At 55.0% G+C, this 25,955-nt stretch overlaps 4 protein-coding genes across 4 annotated transcripts; 2 read left to right on the top strand and 2 right to left on the bottom strand.

Moving 5' to 3' along the window:
• Positions 1 to 646: 646 nt before the first annotated feature.
• On the bottom strand, positions 647 to 1,629 carry clpP (ATP-dependent Clp protease proteolytic subunit; the record flags this gene model as incomplete). Its single annotated transcript, XM_037323904.1, has 5 exons — positions 647 to 1,083; positions 1,130 to 1,271; positions 1,327 to 1,352; positions 1,404 to 1,422; positions 1,477 to 1,629. 5 exons carry the CDS (start codon positions 1,627 to 1,629, stop codon positions 647 to 649), a joined length of 777 nt encoding a protein of 258 aa, XP_037178439.1.
• A 339-nt stretch (positions 1,630 to 1,968) lies between these two features.
• Positions 1,969 to 3,600, top strand: CGCA056_v008656 (uncharacterized protein; the record flags this gene model as incomplete). Its single annotated transcript, XM_037323903.1, has 4 exons — positions 1,969 to 2,302; positions 2,359 to 3,195; positions 3,236 to 3,387; positions 3,595 to 3,600. The coding sequence occupies 4 exons, from the start codon at positions 1,969 to 1,971 to the stop codon at positions 3,598 to 3,600; spliced, it is 1,329 nt and encodes a 442-aa protein (XP_037177686.1).
• A 359-nt stretch (positions 3,601 to 3,959) lies between these two features.
• Positions 3,960 to 6,329, bottom strand: CGCA056_v008655 (uncharacterized protein; the record flags this gene model as incomplete). Its single annotated transcript, XM_037323902.1, has 1 exon — positions 3,960 to 6,329. One exon carries the CDS (start codon positions 6,327 to 6,329, stop codon positions 3,960 to 3,962), a length of 2,370 nt encoding a protein of 789 aa, XP_037178442.1.
• A 14,892-nt stretch (positions 6,330 to 21,221) lies between these two features.
• On the top strand, positions 21,222 to 23,063 carry ERDJ3A (DnaJ protein ERDJ3A; the record flags this gene model as incomplete). Its single annotated transcript, XM_037323901.1, has 1 exon — positions 21,222 to 23,063. The coding sequence occupies one exon, from the start codon at positions 21,222 to 21,224 to the stop codon at positions 23,061 to 23,063; it is 1,842 nt and encodes a 613-aa protein (XP_037178440.1).
• Between the last annotated feature and the right edge of the window lie 2,892 nt (positions 23,064 to 25,955).

Genomic DNA, 25,955 nt, shown 5'->3' with positions numbered 1-25,955 from the left:
GACACGGCGCACACACGAAGTTGGAGATAGTTTGACCTAGGTCCATACCCGTAGGCCATGTCCCACCCCCCAGGAAATTTGGGGCGATGTCGGCTGCGTAAAATTTCTGGAGCTCCCCGCCGGCGCACTCCCCGCATTGAAATAGGAAATTGCTGATTGGCTGGCCGAGGTGGACACGGTGAGGCCCACGCCGATGGGCCGGTGTAGGAGCTGAGGCGGTGGCCTGTCAAGGTGAGGAGGATGGTGAGCAAGGTGAGCGACAGAGACAAGCATCGGCCAGCCCTGCAGACATAATCGCGGGTTCAACCATGCGTTTTTCCATTCACGTTTCTCATATTCACTCACAATAACTCAATCACATCAAGGCCACACCTGCTGTGCAATTCTCTCACATCCAACTCTAGCTTCCACGTCTTATTTCCGCCAAAGCCCGCTACGCTTCCGGTTCCGGACCAGACCCTCTTTTCAGGCCGAATCCAAGTCCGCGATGTGGGTAATGGCTACCCGGCAACGCGCATACGGCCTCCATAATCCTCATAATCCGATCCCGTAATCGTTTCGTCGGGTGGGTATCCAGAGCATGACGTCTGTTTCAGAGCGTTCTCACAGACAGCGTGACGGCTCATTCAATGTGTGCTTCGCGGCTCTATGGCTTCGTCTTCTGCTCCTCCGCCGACCCCTCCTCCTTCTTGTCCTTCTCCTCCCTGCGCGTCAGGATCTCGTCAATCACGCCAATCTCCTTGGCCTCCTCGGCGGTTAGGTACTTGTCGCGCTCCATCATGTCGTTGACCTCCTCCAGGTTGAACTTTTCGTGCCCAAAGGACTGGTTGATGTGACGCCTCATGATCTCGTTGATTTGTCTGCGGATGCGCTGGATCTGGTTCGCGTAGATGAGGATGTCTGACGCCTGGCCCTGGGTGCCGCCGAGGGGCTGGTGGATCATGACGGAGCTGTGAGGGAGGGCGTAGCGCTTGCCGGCCTCGCCTCCCGTCAGGAGCAGCGCAGCCATGGAAGACGCGGCGCCGAGGCATACTGTCGAGACAGGCGACTTGATGTATGTCATTGTATCGTAGATTGCAAGTCCTAAGTTCGTCAGCCTTGCTCTCCCCGCCGGGCTCGGCCATCTAACCTGACGAGACTGATCCTCCAGGCGAGTTGATATACATCGTGATGGCCTTGTCTGGGCTATCAGACTCGAGCCACAGCAGCTGGGCAACTATTGATGCGGACACCGTGTCGTCGATCGCGCCATTAAGACATACAATTCGTTCCTGCCCGCCGTCAGTCGCCGCTCGCCTCGGAGATTGCGGATTCGTAGGGCCGTACCTGTAGAAGCTTGGAGAAGATGTCGTCTGCCTACTCCGTCAGCGTTGAACTTCAGTCGCGGGTGTTGCAGTACTGACATGTCCTCCAGCCGTTGGACTACTCGATTAGCCATCTCCCCAAATCCAACCATCAAGACCATGTGTTACGAACCGAGACCTCGGTGATGTACGGCAGGGGAATGTTTCCGGCCGGTGGCGAGCTTCCCATCATCGGGGGAACGGGAAAGTTGGTGAATGCCCTCGCATGTCGTCGCAGGGGCGCTGCGGCCCGCAGAGACCGGAACAGGGTGCGCTGGCAGTTCATGTCGGCGCAAAAAGGTTTGCTGCACACACTGAAAAGCAGGTGTTGAAGCTGAAGGAATGGAATGCGACGCGGCTGGCAGCGGCAAGTGGAGGTGACGTTTGTGCGCGCCCAGCTGTGCAGGCGGCGCGGCAGAAGCTTGCTGCTGTGACCCCCCTGCGGGGAACCCCCGAGCTCCGAGCTTCAACGCGCCTCTCGCCTAAAAAATGTCCCGAAGCGTGTAAAGCTGCCCGATTCCCCAAATCCTCAGACGTCATTGTCGCAATTGAGCAACGCAGCATCACCCTGCGCCAAATTCGACGGTTCCCAATGGCTTCCCGCCCAGTAGGGACAGGCGTCGCCATGAACCGTCGCCTCCTCTCCGCCCTCGGCAGTCGTCGAACTATCGCGAACTTCTCCCCCAAAGATCTGGAGCGAATCGCAACGAAGAGGAACGAATTGGCTGCCGACTTCGATCGCGGCCTGGGGGAAGATGGTGAAGGCAACAAGATCAGGCTTGACGCCGAGGAGAAAACGATCAGCACGTCGGTTGGCGAGCTGCCCATGTCACCCCTCATGGATCCAGACTTCGTAGAGACTACCAAGAGGTGGAGGCATCACAAGGGGAGGGCGAATAAAGGCGAAGTCAAGGACCTAAAGGAGAGAGCGAGGAGGAAACTTGAGGAAAATGCATATGGTCTGTTGTGCCCAGCTGGTTTGGGATTTTGTCACGAAGCTAACGAGGTTTCCCAGCTCATGCATTGGCGTCTCCCGCCCGAACATGTCAAGTCTTCAAAAAACGTCTCCCCTCCTACTTCCACCAAAAGTTCAATGCCGTTCAAAACTCGGAAACCGGCAGGTTTTGGGCAATTCCGGAGGACATTGAGTCAGCGGCACCAGAGAACGTTGAGGGCAAAGAGGGGATCGATACAGCAGAGCAAGAGCCGGAAGCTGGGGGAAGAGCGCAAGAGCGGAAACCCATGATGGGGTCACCCTCGGGCTACGTTGTGGCCAGAAAACGGGTTCTCTACAACATGATGCAAAAGCCGGGCTCGGGTCCATATTCTGGAACCTCCAAGGCTGTCTTCGCCAGGCGGGAGAACCTGAAAACCCAAAGGAGCCAGATCGTATGGCGCCAAGACATGGACGAGTTCGTGCTGGAGAATCTGAGGCGTCAAGCGGTCAATACGATCTTGTATTACCTGCGGCTGTCGAAAGACGCTGACCGTGGGTATCTGAGGCCATGTAGCTTCCGGGACGTCCACGAAATGCAGAAGCGTGGGTGTCTGCTGTGGATGCCACCAAACGAAGACGGCCCAGAGTCTTTGGAGCAATTTGCTACTTTTGACGTCCCGGACGTCAAGTGGGAGAAGAAGCTGGCCGTCCATGACCTCAACCAACTGCTGGGACCCGAACACATGGCGACTTTAAGGCAGTATTCCTTGTTCAAGGACAACTCGCTGATCCTGTTGGGCAAGCGACGGTCAATAGCTCTGCAGCTTGTGCTCTGGAAGCTACAGGGATATTTGGCAGAATTCCCTCAAGATTTCTGGGAAACTCCTTCGAAGACACAGCTGTCCAAAGAGGCTGGTCCAGCAACAGCAAAGAACGAGGGGCTAATGAAGAAAAGTCGAGATGGCAGGGGTTTCTCGCGAAGAGATGCGCCGGGAGGGAAGCCATCAGCAGGAGACCACTCCGAAGGACGAGGAAAGAGACCGCAAGCTGAAAGGGGTCATCTCAGAAGAGGCCCGTTGGATGGGAACGCCCCAAGACGCGGCATGTGTACACGAAGCACGGATTCCGCGGCAGAGACTAAAGAGAGCCAGCCCTCGAAGGAGAAATCGAAGAAAGGCTCGAAAAACAAAGCCGCCGTGTCTAAAAAGGACAAAGCCAAAGGGCGCGATCCCACAGAGGACGAACCGAAGAAAGTCTCAAAAAGAAACCCCAAGGGTGTCGATTTATCTAAATTGGACGAAGCTGACAGGGAAGCGATAAACGCAATTCTCGAAAAGAAACACCAGCGAGCACGGGAAGCGACGGAGGAATTAGCTACACACAAGAGGCTGCACAGAGATATTGAGAGGGGCAGGTGGTCCGATGAATGAGCATATTCAAGTTGGGGATGACAAGTTCACAACACGCACGAATGCATTTGGCCTGACCGCCCAACATTCCCATCTCACCTCTCTAAGCATCTCTGCGTCATTTTGGGAAGACGCGAACCCAGTCAGGGGAGGTCATGTTCTACAGTGTGCTTTGATAGAGCCCACTGCTTCCACGGCCACATGCGAGCTAGAAATTGTTTCGAGACTTACTTAATGGAAAGGTGTGCGTGATCACAGGTCTGCGGATGTCTACGAAAAGCTTCCCACGACAGTAACATTGCGGGCATCTGACCCAAGACGCAGCGTAACCTCCTCTCCCTTGAACTCCGTCGCCGCACCACCAACCGTAACATTCTTCAGCTGACGACCCTCCGGCACCCTCATCTTGACTCTCACCTCCGTCGGGGGCGCCTTATCAAAGCCCAAAGTCGTGGTGACAGTGCTCGCCTTCTCGTCCAGCTGCATATCCAGATCGACGAGTCCCCATTTCGTCGGGGCCCTCTGCACCGCGACTTTGCCCTCACTGAGCCACTTCCTCGGCACGCCCCGTCCAACCAACAAGGCGTCGTCGTCCGGGTGGTCCAGCAGCAGCGCGGCTCTCAGCAGGATGGGGATGGTGAACTCGGAGGGCTGGCAGTACGTGCTCGAACCGCCCCCGGTGCCGGCGACCTCGGCGGCGAGCCACAAGCCGCGGTTGTGCACGTGGTATCGGTGGGTGTACAGGAACAGCACGAACTCGTCGATGCGGTCCTGGAGTAGGAGGCTCAACGCGTAGCCGTACGAGATGAAGCCCAGAATATCTCGCGTGTCGGACTTCAAGGGCGTCACGTTCGCCACGACACCCAGACTCGTGATGCCATACGCCCGCATCGAGTCAATCACCATGTCTGTCTGGTTCGGCGAAAGAACAGACGCCTGCAGCAGCTCCGAGTAGACACGGTGAGGCCACCACTGCGACGACGCGTCCCCCTTCTCCGCCAGGTCTTCCAGCACGTGCGTCGTCTCGTTCGGGAGCACAGGGACATAGGGCGGGGTGAGGTTGCGCTGGATCCATCTATCAAGAGTCACCGCTGTCTGGTTAACCAGCTTATCCGCGCGCTCGTTCCAGTCCTTAGCCTGCTCCGCGAACGCCTCAATCTTGCTCAGATCCCGCAACCCGCGCGCGGCGAAGGCAGCATTATTCCAGTACGGCTTCTCAAACCGCCACGCGTCGCTCCGCAGCGCCGCATCGGACTCGCTCCAGCCTGAGATGAGGCCGTAGTACGGGTCCGTCGCCGGCAGCTTCAGGTTCTCGTCCTGGCGCGTCGTGAGCATGCCCACCCACGCGAGGATCTTGGCCTTGTACTTGTCCACAAAGGCCGCGTCGCCGGTGTACTGCACGTAGCGCGCGATCAGGGACAGCGACAGGCCGAACTGCGGTACCGCGGGCCCGCGCATCTTGATCGCGCCGTCGTCGTAGACGTACCAGTCCATGTAATTCTCCAGCACAGCCTTGGCCTGGTCAAAACGGCCCCACGCGAGGTTCGCCGTGAGCGAGCTGGTTAGGATGTCCTGGAACCCGTCGTACTCCGAGCCGCCGTAGTCGCGCTCGAAGGCGCCGTAGCGCGGGGACACGCCGCCGCCGCGGTTGACGAGCTCCGCTGCGAAGGCGTGCTTGCCCATGTCTGCCCAGGTCTCGTCGGGCAGGGTGAGGGATAGGCCGTCCTTGACGTGGGAGGTCCAGTAGTCCGTGAAGCGGATGAGCGCCGGGTAGAAGTCGTTGGCGGTGGGGTGTGCCTTCAGGGGTAGGAATTGCTTGTAGTCCAGGGCGAACTTGTGGGCGCGGACGACGCCGCCCTTGATGTACGTCATGGAGAACCAGACGTGGACGATCTCCGGGTCGGGCGAGTCGACGTCGGCGAAGGCGGTGATGTCGACCCAGTCGGTCGCGTCGTTGAGGCCGCGGTAGATCTTGCGGCACGCGGGCATCCAGCCGCTGAGCAGCCCGTCAAAGCTGTAGTTAGAGTGCGTGCCATCCGCGGCCTCGAGCAGGTCGTTCCACGGGGCGTAGTTTTTCGTCGTGGACTGCCAGTCCAGCGCCATGGTGTCGTTCGCCTGGACGTTGCCGAGGTACGTGTCCCACGGCAGGAAGGACAGGTCGATGACGTCGCGGACATGCGTCTCGACAGGCTCGCCATCCTTGAGGAGGCGCTCCGCCAGGACGTCGTTCTGCTTGAGATTCACATCGTTGGCGGGGTCGAGACCAAAGTACGCGTCAACGGTCCTGTTGAGCGAGACGGCCTCGTCGCTCGAGGCCTCGACGTAGCGCTTGATTTCGCGGCGTGTACCGGAAGCTGAGATCAGAACGAGAGGGCCGTCAAAGCGCGTGAGGTCTTCGTAGGCCGTCCATGTCTCGCTGTTGTAAGTGAAGGTATCGATGGCGGTGAGGCCGTCGGCCGTCTTCTCCTGGCGCGGGTTCAGATGGTCCAGGGTGGGCGCGCTGAAAAGCTCAAAAGAATCATGTCTAACTAGTTGCGGCACCTCATGGTAAGGCGTGGGGTGCTTGACGTCGCCTCTGCCAGCCAGAGCTGTGATGACGAAAGAAGAAAAAACGAATGACTTTAAGAATTGTCGAGGCATGTTTGGTACCTGTGCCCGTCAGGAATTGTAAAGGGCCGAAATGTCGATACTACCTGGGAATCAACCTTATGCCATGGAACTCATCGCTTCATGTAGTTTTTGAGGTCTTTCATTGTGAGATGAAGGGGCGACGATAGTTCGTTGGTGTCTGGCCATGTACGAGTTGAACAGGGGTGTACCTGAGTCGAGTCATTACACTAAAGAAGGTTAATTGATTGTTTGTAATTGGGCAGGAGAGTTTTGCTCACTTTGCTCTGGTAACTGCACAGAGATCCCGCAGTAAACGAAGTTGAAGGGCGATAGGAAGAACTCTGGAAGGTGGTATCGGATTCGGCATCCGGGGCGACCAAGAAGCTCTCGCGCGCGCTTGGCCGTCCGTGCCGACTTCCAAAGCCGCGCCCTACAATGACCTCGCTCAAGAACTTTCCTTAGGGGCTAACTACTAGATTCAGTATTCGGTTGTCTCGGCAAATATCTTAACTTACAGTGAAATTGCAACTACCCCTGTAAGGCAGACAAGCCGTATCCAGTTATCCATCCGGTTGTTCCGGCCGGATGGGAAACCAAAAAGGAACACATGCACTTTCGACAGACATACTGCGTAGCCGTGAAATTGGCGGCTCACAAAAGGACTATTGAAGGCTGAATTAGCGGCGAATAGTCAACGGCACGGTGCTGCGAGTTCTGATCGCAACAGTGTTCTCGGTGTTTTCGAATTTGGCATTGCAAACATTTTTCATCAAATCGAACATCCATCCTTTGTGCAAGTTGCCCAAGCTGAAAAGGATTCTGCCTTTGTATGATATCTGATGGACCACAAGGTTGTTTGCTCAAAGAACACGTCATCGGTGTCTTTTCGAACTTCCATGCGAAACAGTGAGCCACTTTGTTCTCAGAAACTCTAGCACAAGATATCAGAAATGAGGCAAATTTGTCATCAAACAGAATACCAATGTCAGAGTTTATGAGGACCAGGTTTTCAACTGTTCGTCTGAATATGACACATTTGTATCCTCTGAATCCTTTTGTGGTGTTTGTCTCCGCTGTATGAGACGATTGGGGAATTTCCTCAGTCGCAAGGCCACAAAACACCTGATCACAGAACCAACACAAGCATCAGGTGAACCTGCGAGATTCCCCACTGCGTATCGCTTATGGACTTCTGTGATTTCTAATTGGTCTTGTTGGTTCTGTTGGTCTTGTTGAACCCCTAGGAATCTTGCACATTACCCCGCTTGACCTCCCGCAATACCTGACTCCTCCTGCCCTCATCATAATTGGCGACCATCTTCAACATGAGATGGCACGCACCCACCTGTCATCAGCCGGACGTACATGTCGCAGATGATGGCTTCCCATTTTGCAGAGGATGCGGCAAGTCAGCACAAGAGATGCGACACCTTCGCGAGGATACGCACTCCTCATTGGAACTGCTGCCTCCAGACGAACCGGAAAGACGTCTCAATCTATGGTGGCCACCTTCGGTGCAATGTACGTCAAATGATGGCACAAAGTCCGACATCCCAGAAGCTTCAGTAGTGCCGCCAGTTTCCCCAGCAAGCCATGGAAATCAAATCTACGAGAGACCCTTGATGCCGAACGAGTTCCGACTCGCGTGTATTTCTGCAATGCCTAGCAAATCCTATACCACATACCCAATTCACCTTTCATTCGAAGTTTTCGAGGACGACCATTATCCCGATTACGACACAGTCTCCTACGCCTGGGCTGGCTAGACTTCATTTGCATCAACCAATCCGACATGAACGAGAAAACCAAGCAAATTTTGAAGATGGGTCATATATACTCCCATTGCAACCAAGTCTTCTTATGGCTTGGACAAGACGCTGTGTCTCATGACCAAGCCGGTCTACCGTCTCGCCGTCCTCTCGAATATCTTCAAGGCCTCCATCAGATTCTCTTGCGAAACTACTTTACTCGAGTGTGGGTCATTCAAGAGCTGGTTCTGTCACCTCGCATCAGCATGCCTTATGGTAGCAACGTTTTTAAGGTGTACCCTCAAAGCCTCGAGAACATGGCAGAAAACCTGACAACATCCCCGGCGCCATGGCTCAATCTTGCCATGCGAGCGTTATCACACAATCATTCTTGGACAGAGGTCATGAGGATGACCTCGCAGTCAAAATGTTCAGACGCTCGAGACAGTTTGTACGGTGTACTCGGGCTGTGGACATCCGGCGGCAGTTTGCCTGTCCCAAGTTACGCAATTTCCTACCAGCACATGATGATAGGCATGTTCGCCTGGCTTCTGATCCATGAGCACGATCTTAACGTTCTACTTGCTGCAAAATGTATTTCCTTCGCAGAGTATGAAGACCCCTTACCGTCATGGATACCACCTTGGAGGACGCACGACTTTTGGCAGTGGTTCATCAACGTTTCTTCGAGGAATCAGGTTAAGCCCCCCGGTTTGACTTTCCCTGCCAAGTACATGACGTACAACAACGGGGAACTCGGCCCACCATACGGCCGACCCTGGCATCAGTCTCGGATCACAGTCGACCACAACACTGGCGCACTCTCGTTGGTCGCAATCAAGATACACGTCATGCAATTTGATTTGCAAAAGCGAGACACCGACCCTAGCGATAATGTGTGGTCATCACGGTGCTGTCTTCATGTCCAGACTTCCAAACACATAGCCGGTATTGTCAAAGAGGGTGATGAAATATACCTGCTTAGTCCAGCTACTTCTGGGTGGCAAGACAAGCACGAACCACTAGTTTATCTCTTCTTACGGAAGGTTGCGAATCGAATGCACAAGCTTGTTCTGTGTGAGCCAATGGTTTACTTCAAACGTTGTCCGGTGTGGGAGTCGCTGGAAGAAACGCGAGTCGACCGGGCACTGGCGGTAGACGAGCTTCAAGAACTCTGGCATCGTCCAATGTACAAGTTTGACGAAGACATGTCCACTGGTGGATTCCTTGGTCGAGGTCTACAAAGAACGTTTCCAGGAAATGACGACACTCCGTTTCATGTCTTGCTGGCGGTCATCTTAAGCAGCAATGATGTCCAATGGCCGCTGGACAACAGCGTCTCACGCAGCTATGATGTCCAACAGCTGCTAGACAACGACGCCGCCCGGGGGTTTGACGCCAAAATCATGACGAACGAAAAATTGGTAAGATGTGGAAAACCGGTTTCCTATCTCACATTCAAATACAGCAAATCTTACTGGGAAGATGTTGAAGCTCTTCACGCCATGGACAAATACCGGCCGCTTGATGAAGGAATGCATTTCCAGTGCAACGACGATCCTCCCGAGAGTGAGGACTGGAACCCTATCTACGCTCACAGATGTTGGGATCTCCCTGAAAGATTTGGGCATAAGGAGGTGATGTACGTCGAATGTGAACTTCCCCACGTCCACGAACTTCTTCTCAGAATAGACCGCGAACTATGTATCACCAGTATCTGGAGGTCCATTGGTATTCGCAATCCCAAGGGATCCTCAGGGGAATTGCTCCATGCGAGGGCTGTTTATCCTAGCACGATGGATCCCTGAAATCTCAAGACAGATGATGAACATAAACGACATCATAGCATTTTCCGCGTTGGTAATAGTGTTGTGGTGGGGTTAGAGTCGCGAATTCACATAATTTGATACGAGACGAGACTGAAATACGATTTTGCACCCTTAACACACAACCTGTCAAGTCAAAGGTAGGCTCAATGCGAAAACGAAGAGCTGCCACCTGAGCTGAAGTGAGCTTTCAGATTACGACTCTCGAATTCTTTCGTATTTTACAGCACTACTGGCGCGAACACGTTGAAATGTTGTGTAAATCGGTCAGATCCTGTCGTCCCATGACCATGTCATTCACGAATACATACAAAGTTCGTTGTTGGATCTAAAATCAATGTTATGTCCCACAAGGGTTTTCCGGTCCCTCGAGGCTAGTTTGAACAGGAATGAGGTCGGCGAAGCAGCGGACACTGGTTCTGTTGAAGGTAGTAGTAGCATCGATGCTCCGACCGTTGCCCATTTCGAGAACCTCAGTACCTATCAAGAGGAGATTCTAAGGGCTTTGATATGTCTACGCCGAACATTGACCAGCTCGCCGTGGTGTTTAGATGCTCCCAGGAAAAAGCAGCAGACTCAAATGTAGTAGAGAAACTTAAGCCGGAGGCATACTCGAATGAACATGAATGTTTCTTCCCTTTTAACTTTTCATCTTCGCGGTTTGCCGCCTGGAGGCGCAGCTTGTGGACTACCGTATGACTCTCACGGGGAAATGTTCGACGGCCAGGATGGCCTGGGCTTCACAGAGGTTATTTGTTACCTAGTTAGTCCACTGTCTCAAGGTAGGCCCATAGAATTTCGTATCCTTAGCGTTAGAATCATCAGGGAGTCGTAGCTTTTGGAAGTATATCACAAGTCATATGTAGCTTCATTGACAAACATAGCGCAAATAAATGGAGAAGACTTGAATTTCTTCAGTGTGGAAGCTGAGATATTCTATCTACAGCGTGGAAGGCAAGAAAAAATTCAGAACTCGAAAGAAACAGGAGCTATCTTGGAACTGCGTCCACAAAGTCAATGTCTGCTTCTCATCATCACCATCTTGCTTCGTTTACTAATATGGTCATCGTTGTTGTCGTCGTCACCGTCTTGGTCTGCTATGATATCTCGTAGCATCATCTCTACTATGGCTGTGATATTCAATATCGTTATCATCATAATCGAAGATGTTATTGCCGTGGTCTTTTCCCTTGATTCGCTGTCCTCTTAGACATTGTCCCCCATCTCACCTGTACCACTTAGAGACAGCCAGATTATCAACATCAGCCCATCTCCATCCTGCTTTTTCATTCAAACCCAAATACCTGCACTTCGCCCTCCACATCAAGTACTCATCCAGTAGACCGCCGGTATGCGGCATCAAGTCTGTTCAACACCAGAATCACCACACTCATCACTCTTTGCGGACCTCAAAAGTACCCCAGAGAGCTTACCAACCAATAATCCAACTTATACGTCAGCGGACTTCAAACATCATCCGCCACACCAACAAACCCTCCATCCCTCTACTTCACCTCAAAAACATCCGTTCCAAACTTCCAATATCAACTTCTCAGCATTTCCAACCTCAATCACAATCACAATCCCAAAATCCGCCCGCGCAACCGCGCAGAACCCAGTCACCGAAACCAACGAAACTGCAACCCCCGAGAAAAGGCAACGAGGCAAACCGCCCTCGTCCGCAGCCTCGTCGCGCCTCAATGATCTGCACCGAGCCTCAACCCATACCACCCTACACAACCTCCCTCTCCTGCCTATCCGAGAGACGACAAGCCTCCCAACAGCAGGCAGTCATGCGAGATTTCGCAACTCCAAGACAAGGAGGGACAACCACAGATGTTAATGAGCCTCAACCCACACCACTCCACACAACCTCCCTTTCCTCCTGCTTAATCAAGAAGTACCAGAGTTCTCAACAGCAGGCATCCGATCAGGGCTTCACAACTCCGAGACAAGAACAACAACCGCAGATGCCAATGAGCCTCTAGACCCATAAGGCAACAGCGTGTATCAACTTCCACCGTCCTCACCAACTCCTACCCAAACCTCAAACACCCCACGAGATACACCCATAAACAGCATCTAATCACCCAGCACCAAACCCATCTAAGAAACTCCCCCACGACCTGCAACGGCGCCTCCGAAAGGACACTCATGCTTACCTCACATACTCATCTGATGTCAGCCTCCTCTCCCTCCCGCATCTCCAAACCCTCTCCTCAGCCGCAGACAGACAGAAACAAACAGAGCCTCTCACCACCCTCACCCACCTACCCGTCCATCTCTATCCTCCTCCTACAACGTTCCATCCAGCCAAATCTCACCCCCTCCCCGGACCAATCCAAAAACACACAGAATTCCAACCAATCCAGCCCGCATCCGCCATCACCACCACCATCCATCCCATCAGGCATCCAAACCACCCGTGCCTGGCCTGGCCTGATCTGACCCGACTTGGACTGCCCGCCACGCCCCAAACCCGCATCTTCGATCCTGTACTCCGCGGATGGCCCCTCCCCGCCCTTCCTGTATATCATAATCCAGGCCGCGAACACGGCCACATCCATTGAAGCCTCACAATCAATCACGAAGGTGACCCTTTGCAAGGCCGCGAGGGGACAACAAACAATTATATCAATTCTCACAACTTACCTCTCCGAAAGCCTTAGGCCGCATACAAACCGACCAGCCCAACCAACACCCCCAAGAAGAACCACGGCGCCCCCTCCACGATACATCTTCCCTCCCTCTCCCTCCAAAAAGTGCCAGATTCCCAAGGCACACTCCCACCCCCATCTCTAATAGGCCAAAAAAGCCACTCTCACGAAGAGGGATAATCAACCTCTCGGGTGTGCTTACTCAAACAGATATCCCGTCAGCACATAGCACCTACATACCAAGCATACACAACATACCCGCGGCCCCGAGCCGGTTGGTCGGGGCGGCGCCATACCTGCCTACCTAACCTCCCCTCCTCCCCATCAATGGCCCACGCTTCCCCTCCCGCTTACTTGAACTGCTCCTAACGCGCTGTACGGCGTATGCCCCAAGCAGGCTCTGCGGCTGTATAAGGCAAGAACTGCACATTTCACATTGCACACATTCCCAGACATCAGCCCTTCCGTTCGGGCTGCGGCGCCAAAAGCGAAGAGGCACCACCACCACCCCTCCCTCCCCAAAAAGGGTTGGTTGCAGCCGGCGCTTGCTGCGCGGCCAATGAGCTCATCTGCGGGGCCCGGAGTGTCTCTGAGGAGGGGTGCTGGGTCTCTGCGAGTAAGTGCGTGTGTGAGTGGGTGAGCCCAGGACGGCGGGCAGTGGGATCATGGTGCCCAGTGTGATGTGATCGGAATCGCGGGGTCGTGTGTGCGTGTGTGTGTGTGTGTGTGTGTGTGTGTGCTCGCAATGCGAACCTGAGACCCTGCCTGACTGTCTGCTCACGAGGATATCACTCCATCGAGATGCGACCTGCGAAAAAAACCATGGCTCATCATGAGGCAACTGCGAAAAAAATCTCAATTGAACAACGCATGAAGTCGCATGGATGGAAGCTTGAGCGAAGCTCTACCAAAGCCCCTCCGTCCAAGCTTGTCAGGAACGTTCACCGCCATGGACCTGGCAGCGATGTCCGAGCCAGGAAACGACCGCTACACATCGCAAAGTCTGGCACTAGCAAGAATGGCACTCCCAGAAAGCCCCATAGATAAAATGCCTCTGTGCTCTTCTGGAAGCTCTTTCCTTGGAGAGATCGTCGGCGCTGGCTTCCAAGATGCAGCGGCTTCACCCAGAGTTCCTGGATTCTGGGCGGAAAAGATGGGATGGCATCCATGCTCCCCCCCTCACGAACACTCGCTCTGGACCGGGCGGGAAACGGCGGCTTCGATTGGCGACGACGGCAGTTGGCGGAGTCCCCGCTCTGTGGTAAGAAACGGAAAAAAATTCCCATCCAACTGACCTGCATACCTTGCCGAATCTTTTCAGTGATAGGCTATCGACCGCCGTTTCCGCCGTGAATGTGAACGTGTGCTGGGAAGACCTGGTTTTGAGGTGCCAACTTTGAGTGGTTTTCTCTGACGATTTGCACGGGAGGAAAGAGGGTTTTCCCTGGTGAATTCTGCGTCGGCACTTCTGAAGAAGGGATCACCTCTGAAGACGTGGTGCAGCCAAGTCACCTCTCGTCGTCCATGGCTTCACACTCGTTGGCTGCTCAGTTCTCACTCTCACTCACGCCGTTTACTCACAGCCCGTCTTACTGCTCATACTGAACAGGCGGGTGAGCGACTGACCTGTGACAAGCGAGCAGCCTGCTGCATCTCAGACGGCCGATCGACACCCCGCACCAATCCGATCGAGCTGCAACCCCTACCAAGTACGGACGAAAAGTCCATGATCGACCGATAGCTGAGATACCGGCGGTGCTAAGGCAAAGGTGGGCAGAAGACAGCGCGGGATGGCCTTGCTGAGGCCTCGCAGGGCGATGCCTTAACAGCAGCTGTTAAACCCGCGCGATTGCGGCGCCAGCCAGCTGATCATCCGCGGTGGAGAAAACGGACCTGACCCCGCTGGGCGTACGAGACAAGACGAGACGGGACGATTAGGTCGCCTTCGAACCATTGGCCCAGACGCCGCTGACCGCTAAAACGTGAAACCCCGTTGGCAGTCAAGCGCCAGTCAGAAACGGCGGCGACGGCGTCGTGAGGTCCTGCTGAGGGGTGACTTGTAAGCTTGCCCATGTACTTGGTGATAGCTCCGAGCTGATATGTGCTGGAAGAAGCTTCGTGACCGAGAGCTACTATCTGTTAAGCTTGCCTCACGCCAGGATATCTCGGGTCGACATCATTCGAGCACCGTATCTTTCAATGCGGCAGCCGCTGAGAAAATCTCCCGTGGTCTAGGTCTCCATTCGCTGGGAGCTAGCTGCAGCTGAGCCTCTCTGACTGGTCGTCACGGCGTGCCATGTTTCGTCTGATTTGTTGGCGCGGGAGGCCGTCTTGTGTTCTGGTCCTGAATGGCGGGGTCTTCTGGCCCAATGGCAGCAGCATGCAGACCTCCCATCCCACACAACGGCGTGAGATATTTCACGTGGAGGAGACGGCGAGATGGGTGCCGGCTTTTTGCACATGTTGAAGCCCCGTCCACACAAATCTCTGGTGGGCGCTTGAGTTTGGGGGCTGTGATGATGAGAGTTCGTACCTGCTTCCGATCTTCGTGTGGCCGCTGACACGCGACCTTGTGTGGTGACGGGCGATCCCATCACGAGTATGGGAGAGTGGGATGGCATGCTGAGGCACATGTCCCGAGAGTCGAATGGCCCTGAAAGTCGGACGGTTTGTGATATTGTGTGATGGGGGATGCAGGAAGCCCGTCTGGGATTCTGAATGGTGTCATGCACGCACTCTGCCGTGGCCGCCGTCACTGGTCGACTGCGACCCTGAAAAAACCATCTGTTGCTGCCTCCATTGCCGGCCGCCGTAGACATTGGACGGCGGAGGGCGAATTCGGAGCTCTCGCAGGCATGCCGGCGACGGATAACGGGACAGTTCGAGCGACAGGAGTCAGACTCCACAGTCGGTGTCAAAGCAGGCGGCCTCCATTGGCCGCTGGCGAGATGCATCGGCCGCTTGCGAGTAAGGTAGATGCGTGCCCATTATTCCCCCTTGGGATGCACAGTAGAGGCAACACGGGTGGTGGATGCGAACCAAACTTGACAACATGCGAGGCTCGAGAAGCGCATGGAAGCCTGTGATGAACGCCTCCGAGGCATTTCTTTGAGACAAGGCCGAGCAAAAGGGTGTGAAGGGGACTCAAGAGAGCAATCCTTCGTAGGGCTCTAGCCGATGACGCTCACGGCAGCCAGTTTCTCAGTCTGCGACAGTGACGTTGTCCTGGAGCGATGGGAGCGACTGGAGCAAGACAGACGATGCGATGGGCAGACAGGTTTGCGGTTCCTCTACCCCTTCTGGGCGCTGCAAGCTAACGAGGAGTGGGATGTTGTCCTTGGTTAGTCCGGAGAAGGTAAGGTGACGAAGGGCCGGCCAGGCATGACCTGAATGGACAATGGAGGGCCATGTGTCAAACGGCCAGTGTTCTCATCCGAAGTGCTGCTGTAGGTAGTGTGGCATGGCATGGCATGGCATCTTGCGCGTTCCCGGCGGGAAAGGACAAATAATAGGCAATGGCAGCTGCTAAAGGCCAGCTACGGCTAGCCTCGTATGGCATATCGACCCGGGATAGCGCACCCATGACTTTGCTGGCGACGTTTCTTTGGCTGGTGGCAGCAGAGACTGATATCATTTGGGAGCCCAGGCCGGCCACAAACACGGGCTTGGTGGCCATCTTCGATGCCGATAGCCATCGACGTCGTCGTCGGGCTTCGCCGTGGGTTCTTTCATTAATTTGGTCTTTCAGAAGGAGATGACGATGAGTTGGGCATCGAACGCCAAATGACCATCGTCATTTATGCTGTCGAAAATGGGTTGGGTTGGGTCGACATTACTGATGGTTGGCGTGGTTGGGCTTGTCACTCACTGAGAACGTCCAGACTCCTTCCTTGGGTTAGGGCGACTGACAGACGGCAGACGGTAGTGGTGGTCTGGGTCAGACGGTGACATTTCAGACAGCTGCCACCGTAAACTCTGGCACTCTTGCCGAACTGGGAATGTCCTCGTAAGGCAGGGACATCTCCCGAGCCTTACCTAAGCGAGGAAGTACGTATCTCTGGATGTACTGGAGGAGCGGGAGTCACGGCGACGGAAGACGGGGCTCCAGTGCCCGCCCGACCCGCTTTTATCGCAAACGGTTGTCAAACAAGGTGTTCGTTCACCGCCAGATGTCCCCGGGCTTGCCTTGCTCTTGCAGTTGTCAGGGACTGCAGACAGAGCCCGGGCTGTGTTACCTGCGTGTGTCATCAGCACCTCAGGGTATGGACTATTTGGATACCTACAGTTAAAGGTACAGAATGCGCAAGTGAAGGCCGGAGAATGGGAGCAGGGCCCGTCTGGGCATTACCTGAGCAACGGCTGATGGATGCGTTTGAAATCATGTTTCCCGTGCTGCCAAATATGGCTTCCATGCTTCTTCGGGGGTAGCGATAACGTCCTGTCGGCGGTGACAGCGGCATGGTTAGCTAGAAATATCACCAGCCCAGAGACAGCACGGAGGAGGGTCAGACATTTGCTGATTCAACCAAATTTGCTTCCCGAATGCCTCCGACCTGATCGTCGCCCTCGCCGAAAGGAACACCGCCGCGCTTGTTCGTTGACACCTTCCAGCAAGCACTATGCATAGTCATGGTACCGCCGTACACAGACGGCAGCAACTAAGCAACCAGCTAACGCTTGCTAACAAGGTGTCTGGTCAAGTTAGACTCGGATGGAAGAGCGTGGCTACTGCATGTTCAACACCCTATTGTGAGTTGTGGGAGTGCTGTCATGTTGTGCTAGGTACGCTCGGGAAACGGAGCGTTTTCGTCCCAGGTTGTTGCTTGAAAACACGGCCTGCACTGCAAAAAACGTTTCAGCGAGACCAGAGCCTGCTTCCTTTAGGGGTACACTGGAATCTGAACGGTGCCACCTGTGTTGTTGGCGCTGTTGCCACTGAAGAAAAAAAGGATGAACAGGAAGGAAGTACAGTGACAACAGGTACTTGGCTGAGTTGAGCCAGCCCTTCCCATGGAATCCTTGTAGACGGTACGTGGCGGCTGCCCCATTACCCCTCACGAGGCAAAGTATCCAGGACCTCGACTTCAAGCCACCACCGGCCGGCCACCAATTGCTCCTGGCCACATTCAGGTCCTCCCTTCAGTGCAACTGTTTGCTTGGGGTTCATTGGCTACTGCCTCGATTTGCACGACCACACATATCCTTCCAGAACCACAGCATTGCTTGCATTCGGGCTCCATTGGAACCAACGAAGACCATTATTCGCCCCCTGGGGGGGGGGGGGGGGGGAATCGCTCTCGTTATTGTCATGCCTCGCGAAGTGGCCGAATCCCCGTTGGATCCGGCGGAGAAAGACGCAGGTGAAAGCACAGATTGATCCATGTTGATTCATTCGGCATCAGATTCGCCCCATAGGAGTCGATTCTCCTCGAGGCGCAGCTTCACAGTCGTCGCCAGCGTCGTCGTCGTTCTCACCGTGACTCTTTGGCCCCGATACAGCTGCTCCGGGGGACCTGAACACATCCCGGTCATGCCCCCGCGGACACGAAGTTGTACACCTCGTACCGGAAAGGCAAGCAGAGGTACCTTGGTCGCCCGGACGTCGTCGCAAGCACCCCTTCACCGTATCCGCGACCGCCGCGAGGGATGGATGGGGAACTACGGCAGCCGGGCAGAGAAGCCCATGTGTCGTCCCTGTCGCTCATCGCCAGAAGCGTCTCCCACGCCGCCTTTTCCCAAGCAAGAGGATCACACGGGATACTTGACCAACAATCTCCCCGACAACGCCGGGTTTTGTCAGTGAAACTGAAGGCACGAGAGGCCCCCAGAAAAAAAGGGATCCCAAAGGACGCAAGTGACCCAGAAAGACCCCAGGTCTCAGGGGTCTCGCATACGTCAGTCGGGGCTCTCGCGGGCTTGCAGTTGGCTTGCTTTGCGCATCTTACCTCAGCTCCGCCAGTGTTCAGTCATCAAGCCATTCGCCGTCTGGGTCAAATCCATCCGCCCCGGCTGCAGCAAGCCACAGGCCGCACAGCAACCTGCTGTACTGCGCTCCTTTGGGCGATGGGCGGATGTATGTACCTCCCGGCATGGGTCGGTACGGGCAGAGCGCGCAGACGAGAGGACATGTCCGAGGCGGTGGAAGCGGAGAGAAGGGCACAGACGAGCGCCGTTGACGCCAGCGCGCGGGACGGAGACCGCGCAAGACGACGAGAGCGATGTGATGTGCGACGGCGCGAGAACACTGCCATTGATAAGAATAGCAGGGACGTCGAACAGACTGGAGGCGCTGTCAGAATCGAAGGACAAAAAGTCCAAATGATGTCTGAGATTTCTCACCACTAGACTGCCTGTGGTCATAGTAGCACCGACGGACGGCTTCCAACGACAGGCCAAGCAATCCATCTTGGACACAAACTCCACAGACTACAGACGCAGTGCCGCGAGTACAATCCCCATTCGAGGTGGTTTTTAGAGTAGGTCAAGTACAGGCTAGGCTGAAGCTAAGGCTAAGGCTACCCGCTCGCCATCGCATCACGGCCATCAGCCCCTCCAGCCCCCTCTCTGAACGAGTCGACATCAAGACTTGGGGATCCCTATCTGGGCCCCCCGTCATCATCAGCCAAGGCCACGACCGTCTCACCAAGTTACAAGCCCCTCATCACTCCCGTTTGTACCGCCTCGCAGCATCCATCAACGCCCATCAGCGTTTGTTTCGCCGCAACAGCCCTGGAGAGCAGCCCCAAAGGGTTGACCACACCTCCTGAACAGAAAGGACTGGCGGCGAGATATCAATCAGTCGCCTCCCATTGTGTTGAGGTAGGGCAAAAAAGTAGTGCTGTCCAGGTTAGTTAGTGGTTCGCCTCAGCTTGGGCACCAAACGTGTAGAAGACCACTGCATAGTAGAACTAGAAATGCTAACGGAGGTAAGGTACGTATACGGACACAGGCTACTGAGAAGGAGGGCGACAGACAGGCGTTCCACCGACTGCCCATCATCCGTTCCGTCGAAACGGAAGGCCTCAGTGTTCCCGCGCTAGGCGTCCGTCTTGGATTCTGACTGGACACGGATCCGCTGCAGACCCTGCTTCGTCCAACCAGAAGCAATCGAGACCCGGGGACAAGACCCCACCGCCTTCCCTCCGAGCAGCCCGTGACGTCTTTGGTGCCCGTTGCCAGGCGGTACGTACCGAGAGAAAAAAGAGCAGGCCTGGCCCAGCCTCCCCCCCCAGCACCGACCACACTCTTTTCCTCTGTGGTGAGGATTTTAAGGACGGAATTGAGAGCGAAGGAAAGAGGTACGTACCAGAAGTACTTCCGTCACGAGCAATACGTACTCAGCAGTGAGGTACGTGCCGCGCACCTCGGACACCTGCCAAGCCAGGCCGCAGCCATCACCCACGCCCGCGCCAGTGCCAATCGAAGTGTGTGAGTGTCTGCTCAGCGTGAGTGTGTGGTCACCCACGGCCCTGACTGACCAGGTCCACGGCCCACGGCCCACGGCCCACGACGACGAACGACCCACCAACAACGCCCCCCCGGGCTCCACGCCGCTTGTTGTTCGCGCTCCACTGACCGATCACCTCTCACTCTCAGTTGGCTGACTGGACGCTCTTTGGTGTCTCTGGGCCTGTCTCCGTGTCTCTCGATCTCTTCCCCAGCAGCATCCGTACCAAAAGGAATCAATCAACTCACTGCTGCATCTGCAACACTCGCTTCCCACTCGCTCAATCATCATTAGTCGAACCGCATCGGTCCCCAGTGGTCATTCACTCCGGTCCTGGCTCTCTCGGTCCCCTCTCCTTGGTCCTTGGTTCTTCTCCCGTCGCTTTCTCGCGAACATCCAAGCAACACATCAATCAACCCACCAACAACAGCAACAACAACTCCACCCTTTTGCTCCTCTCTGGCTGCTCGTTCGTCGTTGTCGAGGGGAAACCGCGGAACCGCACCACAGCGCTCGAAAGAGACTGAGCCACGACCCACGATCGTCGTCGCCCTACCGCCAGCTTGCTTGCTTGTCCCGTTCGCCGGTACCAGCACCACCACCACCAGTATCCGTCACTACCTCATACGAATACTCTGCGTAGCCGACCTGCCAGCTCCCTTCTTCTCTTCTTTGCCATCCCGCCGCCCTTTTTTGCCTCTCTTCTGATCTACACTCCATCGCCTTACCACAAACCGACCTCACCTTACCTTGCTTCAACCCGTCTTACTTCATCATCTCACCTTTGCCTTACCCGACAGTACATTTCCATACCTTTCCTCTCTCTTTGCGCGCGCCTTCACTTCAGCCTACATACTACCACCTTACTACCTTTGCCTTGTTGCTACCCCAGGGCCCTTAAACACACTTCCACTCCCTCCACATTCCATCCCTCGAATTCCTTCCCACTCGCCGGATCGCCATCCTGACGCCGGGCACCGCCGCCCCCAAATTCCAATCCATCCACCAGCAATCTGCATCCTGCAACCCACAAGCCCGCCCAGCCTCGACTCCCTAATCACCACCGCCTCAATGCAACAATAGCCTCGTCGTGCGCCCAGACACCCAACACTGCGAGCGACATCTCGCAGTCTTAACGTCATCGCACCCTTCCTGAACATCCGACCTCCGCCTTCCTTGGACGCCGTCGAGCTGGATTCACGAGCCACCCAAACACCACGACACCAACAGACGCCCTGCCCAATATGTCTTCCTCCCTGCCCCCTGATCCGTACAAGATTTTAGGCGTCTCCAAGGATGCGCAGCTCCCCGAGATCCGATCCGCCCACCGCAAGCTGGTCCTCAAGTGCCACCCCGACAAGGTCCAGGACCCGGCCCTCAAGGCAATCAAGCAGGATGAGTTCCAGAAGGTCCAGCAGGCCTACGAGCTGCTGAGCGACGAGAACGAGCGCCTCAAGTACGACGACAGCGTCAAGCTGGCCGAGCTCCGCAAGGAGATGGCGGCGGCCAAGGGCGCCAACACCTCCGCGCCCCGGGCCGCCTCCGCGAGGACCTACGACGTCAACATCCGCACCGCCGAGCCCCGAGCAGACACCTTCAAGACGACGACGTCGTCGACGTACCGGTCGCCCAACAAAATGTTTTCGCAGTACCCCTCGCGATCGTGGGACGAGGAGATCCACCGGTCAAGTCCCATCTTCGAGGAGCCCCGTGCGGCCCGCCGGGCTGCGAGCTACGAGAAGGACTACGGGAAGGTCTACGAGAAGACGTACGAGAAGCCGTCTCGCCAGGAAGAGGAGAGCGCCGCGGATCGCGAACGTAGACGGAGGAAGGAGGAGGAGAGGAGGATACGAGAAGCAGAGAAGGAACGCCAAGAACGCAAGGACAGAGAGAGGGCTGCCAGGAAACAGGCAGAAAGAGCCGCGGAGAAGGCCGCTGAGGAGAGGGAACTTCTTCGCCGCCAACGCAAGGCTCAAGAAAAGGCTCAGGAAAAGGCCGAGAAGGAGCGTGAAAAGGCTCGCAAGGCTGAGGCCGCGTCGAAGAAACACAGGAACGTGGGTGCTTATGTTGAAGATTTCGGTGAGGGCGAGACCTACTTCAAGGAGAAGAAATCGAGCAGCAGCAAGAAGAGGGAGGAGGAGAAGGTGCGGTCCCGCTCCATCCCGCGAGAAGTCGTGCGTGAAGAGGCCCCGCCGCCAACTCCTGCCCTCCCGACCGATGCCTCCGCCACAAAGATGGACGACAACATCCTCTTTGCTGCAGCCTACATGGACAAGTCTCGCCGCGGACCCGGTTTGGCTCGTGCCGCGACATACCACGAGAGCAGCCGCTTCGCTCCCCCGGTCGCAGCTCCCACGCCGCCCGCTGTAACACCATTCGCGGCTCCTCCAGTGCCTCCCATGCCTGCCGAGGATGACGCCCGCCGCTCAAAGACGAGACGCTCATCCGATTCGAAGCGGGACAAGTCGAGCCATAAGAAGTCGCCCGCCAAGGAGCCGGCTTACAACATCGTGGAAGCATCCCCGACTACTCGCATGCCCCAATATGCGTCCGCGCACTCATCACCCATGGCAGGCGGCTCACCCCCCAAGGTCACCAGGGCTACCACCTTCGACACTGGTGGCTACAGCCGCCCAATCCCCGGCCTCCAGAGGGCTCAGACATTCCACCCCGGCGCCGACGACACACGCGGCCGCCACCGCTCGCGGATGCAATCGCAGACCGTCAGCGAGGACTCAGAATCCGAGGACGAGCCTCGACACTCCCGCAGGAGTCACCGCAAGATCGTCGACGATGCCGTCCCCATCGACTACAACGCCGGCCGCTCAACCCGTTATACCGTCAACGCCGGACGTGCTGTCCCGGTCGAGTCGAAGTCGTCGCACTACTACCGCGACCAGTCTCCGCCGCGCTCCAGGGCGTACTACGTCGAGCGCCCGTCGATGGACCGGGGAACGAGCGGCTACTCGGGCTTTGGCGACAGCGTCAAGACCTCTGCTGCCTACAGCATGGCAGACGTCAATTACAGTGACATCCCCCGCAGCAGAGCCCGTGACCCCCACTACGAGTACGCTGGGTACGCCTAGTAGGGACAGCAGCCGGCAGGGTTGCCACCATCTCTCCCACACGCCGCCGTCTCCGCGAGGAGAGAGCCGATCGCGCGCAGAAATGCTTCCGGATCACCCACTCCCGCGTGTTCCGCGACGCGGTTCACTATTTACACCACTTTCGGTCCATTTCTTTGTCCGTTTTCCGATCTGGGTTCTTTTTCTCTGGTTCCGTGCTGGTATGAGGGGATGACACACAAAGATTCTAAACACATACAGTAACGAGTTACCGACATGTCTTATTTTTCTGATATCAACTTTCGGGAGGGCTGTTGAAAGAAAGGCCCAAATATTATGGCGCTTGGGAGGGGGATGGCATATGAGGGAATATGAAAGGCCGCATGGATACATCGGTCGTCGATTGGCATTTATTGGAGCGAGACGTGCTTTGGGCGGGCGGGCGGTTGCCTGGTGGAGGTCGTGTCACGACGTGGTCTGCGGGGAGCGGAGTCGAGTGGCCGTGTCGGGTTGTCATGCGTGGCTTTGCGGCCCGCGAGGCAGCCCAGGGCTCTCATTTACCGAGGGACTCACACCCGTGACCGTGACCGTGACCGCGACGAAAACCGCCGACGACCGCTCAGCCTGGCCTTTATGCAACGGGGACTTTGTTTTGGGATAGTCCTGGGTTTCTCACAGAGGTTGTTGTACGCTGGAGTCTGACGATACACACACACACACACACATACATCACATCACATCACACATCACACACACATACATGCATGCATTGGGAAGGCGATTATTTTTTCTTATGAGTTGCGCGTTTATCCTATCTTTTGACAGAGGCTATCTATCTTGCCTCATTTAACGAAACTAAAGATATCGAACTTTTTCATCTACAACTGTGTCTTTTTGGTCACCGTCATTCACTTGTGGAGTTGAATTTGGAAGGAAAGATACCACACTCATTTTCGGGGAAGTTGCGAGGACTTTGAGGAATGCAGGGATATGAGGTAGACATTGGAAGAGGGACGTGGCATTGATGGAAGAGGAGAAAGGTTTATACAGGGCATGAGGCACGGACAGATTCCCTGGTTTGTGATGAGAGGGACTGAGGGCTTTGGGACTCAGGTTCAGCCAGAATGTCAATGGACGTTTCTTGCATATTATATGTGATGAGAGTGAAGTTTGTGAGGTTGTGTGTGAATGTGAAGGTCAGTGTGAGGTGAGAGGGGCGAGAGTTCGCTTGGGCTTTAGATAGGTGCTCTGGCGAGTGCTTGAGTACTTCAGAACGTTCAGCAAGTCTGGACAGAAGATGAGAAGGGGGTGGCTTATGAGTATGGTGCGGAACGCTTGATGAACGGTAGGCAGGTGATTGGGTTGAAGATGTGGTATTTAAGACGGAGGATTTAGAAGCGAATACTTTCTCGGCGACAAATGTGGTGACGAGCCCCCGTGTTGCCTGGAGCTACCTGGGGTTCTCAGTGGCTTGATTGGTGATTTGTCCCAGGCCCGTAAGTCGTGGCGTAGAGATATGGCGTGATATAGGTAGGTTTATGGAAGGAATGTGTTGGGTTTGAATAGACAGCCAGTAGAGAAGAATACGGACGACGATCTGGAGAAAGTGAATGCAAGAACAGCAGGGTGGAAGTTTAGTCGCGTTGTGGTTTAACATTGAGTTGTCAGGGCTGATGTTGCGGTACTTCCTGGCTTCCACGACTCAGAAGACGAGACATATTTGGGTTGTCACAGGATTTATTGGGCGGTTGGTCACTGGTGTTTTATCATTGCAAGCTGTGTGAGGAGGATGGTCGGTAGAATGTGTTATGTTGGTATTGCTGATGCTTGAGTTTGGGCGGCGAGTTGGGCATATATAAGAGGTCTTGATGGAGGAGAGGAGAAGATGATGTCACAGTAATTGGAGCATGTGCTACTTGTCTCTAATAACTGAAGCCGTCAGTATGGTTACCCTGAACCAGACCTAGCCATGAATCATCAGGCAAATGGAAGCTTTCTGAGTAGTAGGTGAGTCTAAACTGTAAGGTCGTTTAAGTTTAAGAGAATAAAACGGATAACAGGCAGAGACGGGTGACGGACGATGACGAAGGAATCAGGATCAAGCAAGGTTGTAGTGCGGACTATGAGTTGCTAGATACATGAGACTTCAACAGAGGAGTAAACGAAACGGGGTATATACCAAGCAAGTACTTAACAACACATTGTCTTGGTCGTTACGTTTCTCGGTGCGCGGGACGTGTGGTTTTATATCTTCCCGAGCGTAGATGAGCTTTGCGAGGAGATGAGATCTGAATTGCGCCAGGAATGTCTAGGCCAAGTACATAAATGGGCGTAGAAAGCGTTCACCTCACCGTTAATGAACCAAGATCATGCATCCTGTTTTCGCTTCCTTACTTGCTGGGCAGAGAAGAAAAGCACTCAGTAACCTGGCCGAATCACATGCGGTAGAAGCAGAGCTTCACAGAAGGGCTGATCTTTTTGTAGTGTCTTGAGAGGATTCGTGATGTATAAGCTGCTAAGAGAGGGGACAGGGAAAGGGATGAACTCGGAGATGCGTTTGAACTATTAGTTCGTCCTACGCTTGATAGATAACGGGGTCGAAGCCGTGACTTTCACTCATTTCCCACCAAGACTTTGTTATAAATGTTGACTTAGTTTCACCATTGCGACTTTCGAGCGCGATGCTCGACCGCCTTCTCAGAATTTGATTATATGCTTTGGTTATATACCATTCGGGGCATGTAAGGCAGGCTGTAAAGTCAGTCTCGCTCGGATCGGCACACGACCTGGTATAAAACGTATTGAGAATGCGCTAACTCACTGTCGAGAGGACCAGAAATGGTCTGTTCCATCGACAATAACATTTCTATTGGTCTACGAAACAGTATGACCTGACACACTGGGTGTGAACAC

Source organism: Colletotrichum aenigma (assembly GCF_013390185.1).
Source record: "Colletotrichum aenigma strain Cg56 chromosome Unknown KSG_Cg56_contig05, whole genome shotgun sequence".
Lineage (NCBI taxonomy): Eukaryota > Fungi > Ascomycota > Sordariomycetes > Glomerellales > Glomerellaceae > Colletotrichum > Colletotrichum aenigma.
This window is presented reverse-complemented; position numbering and strand designations above follow the sequence as displayed.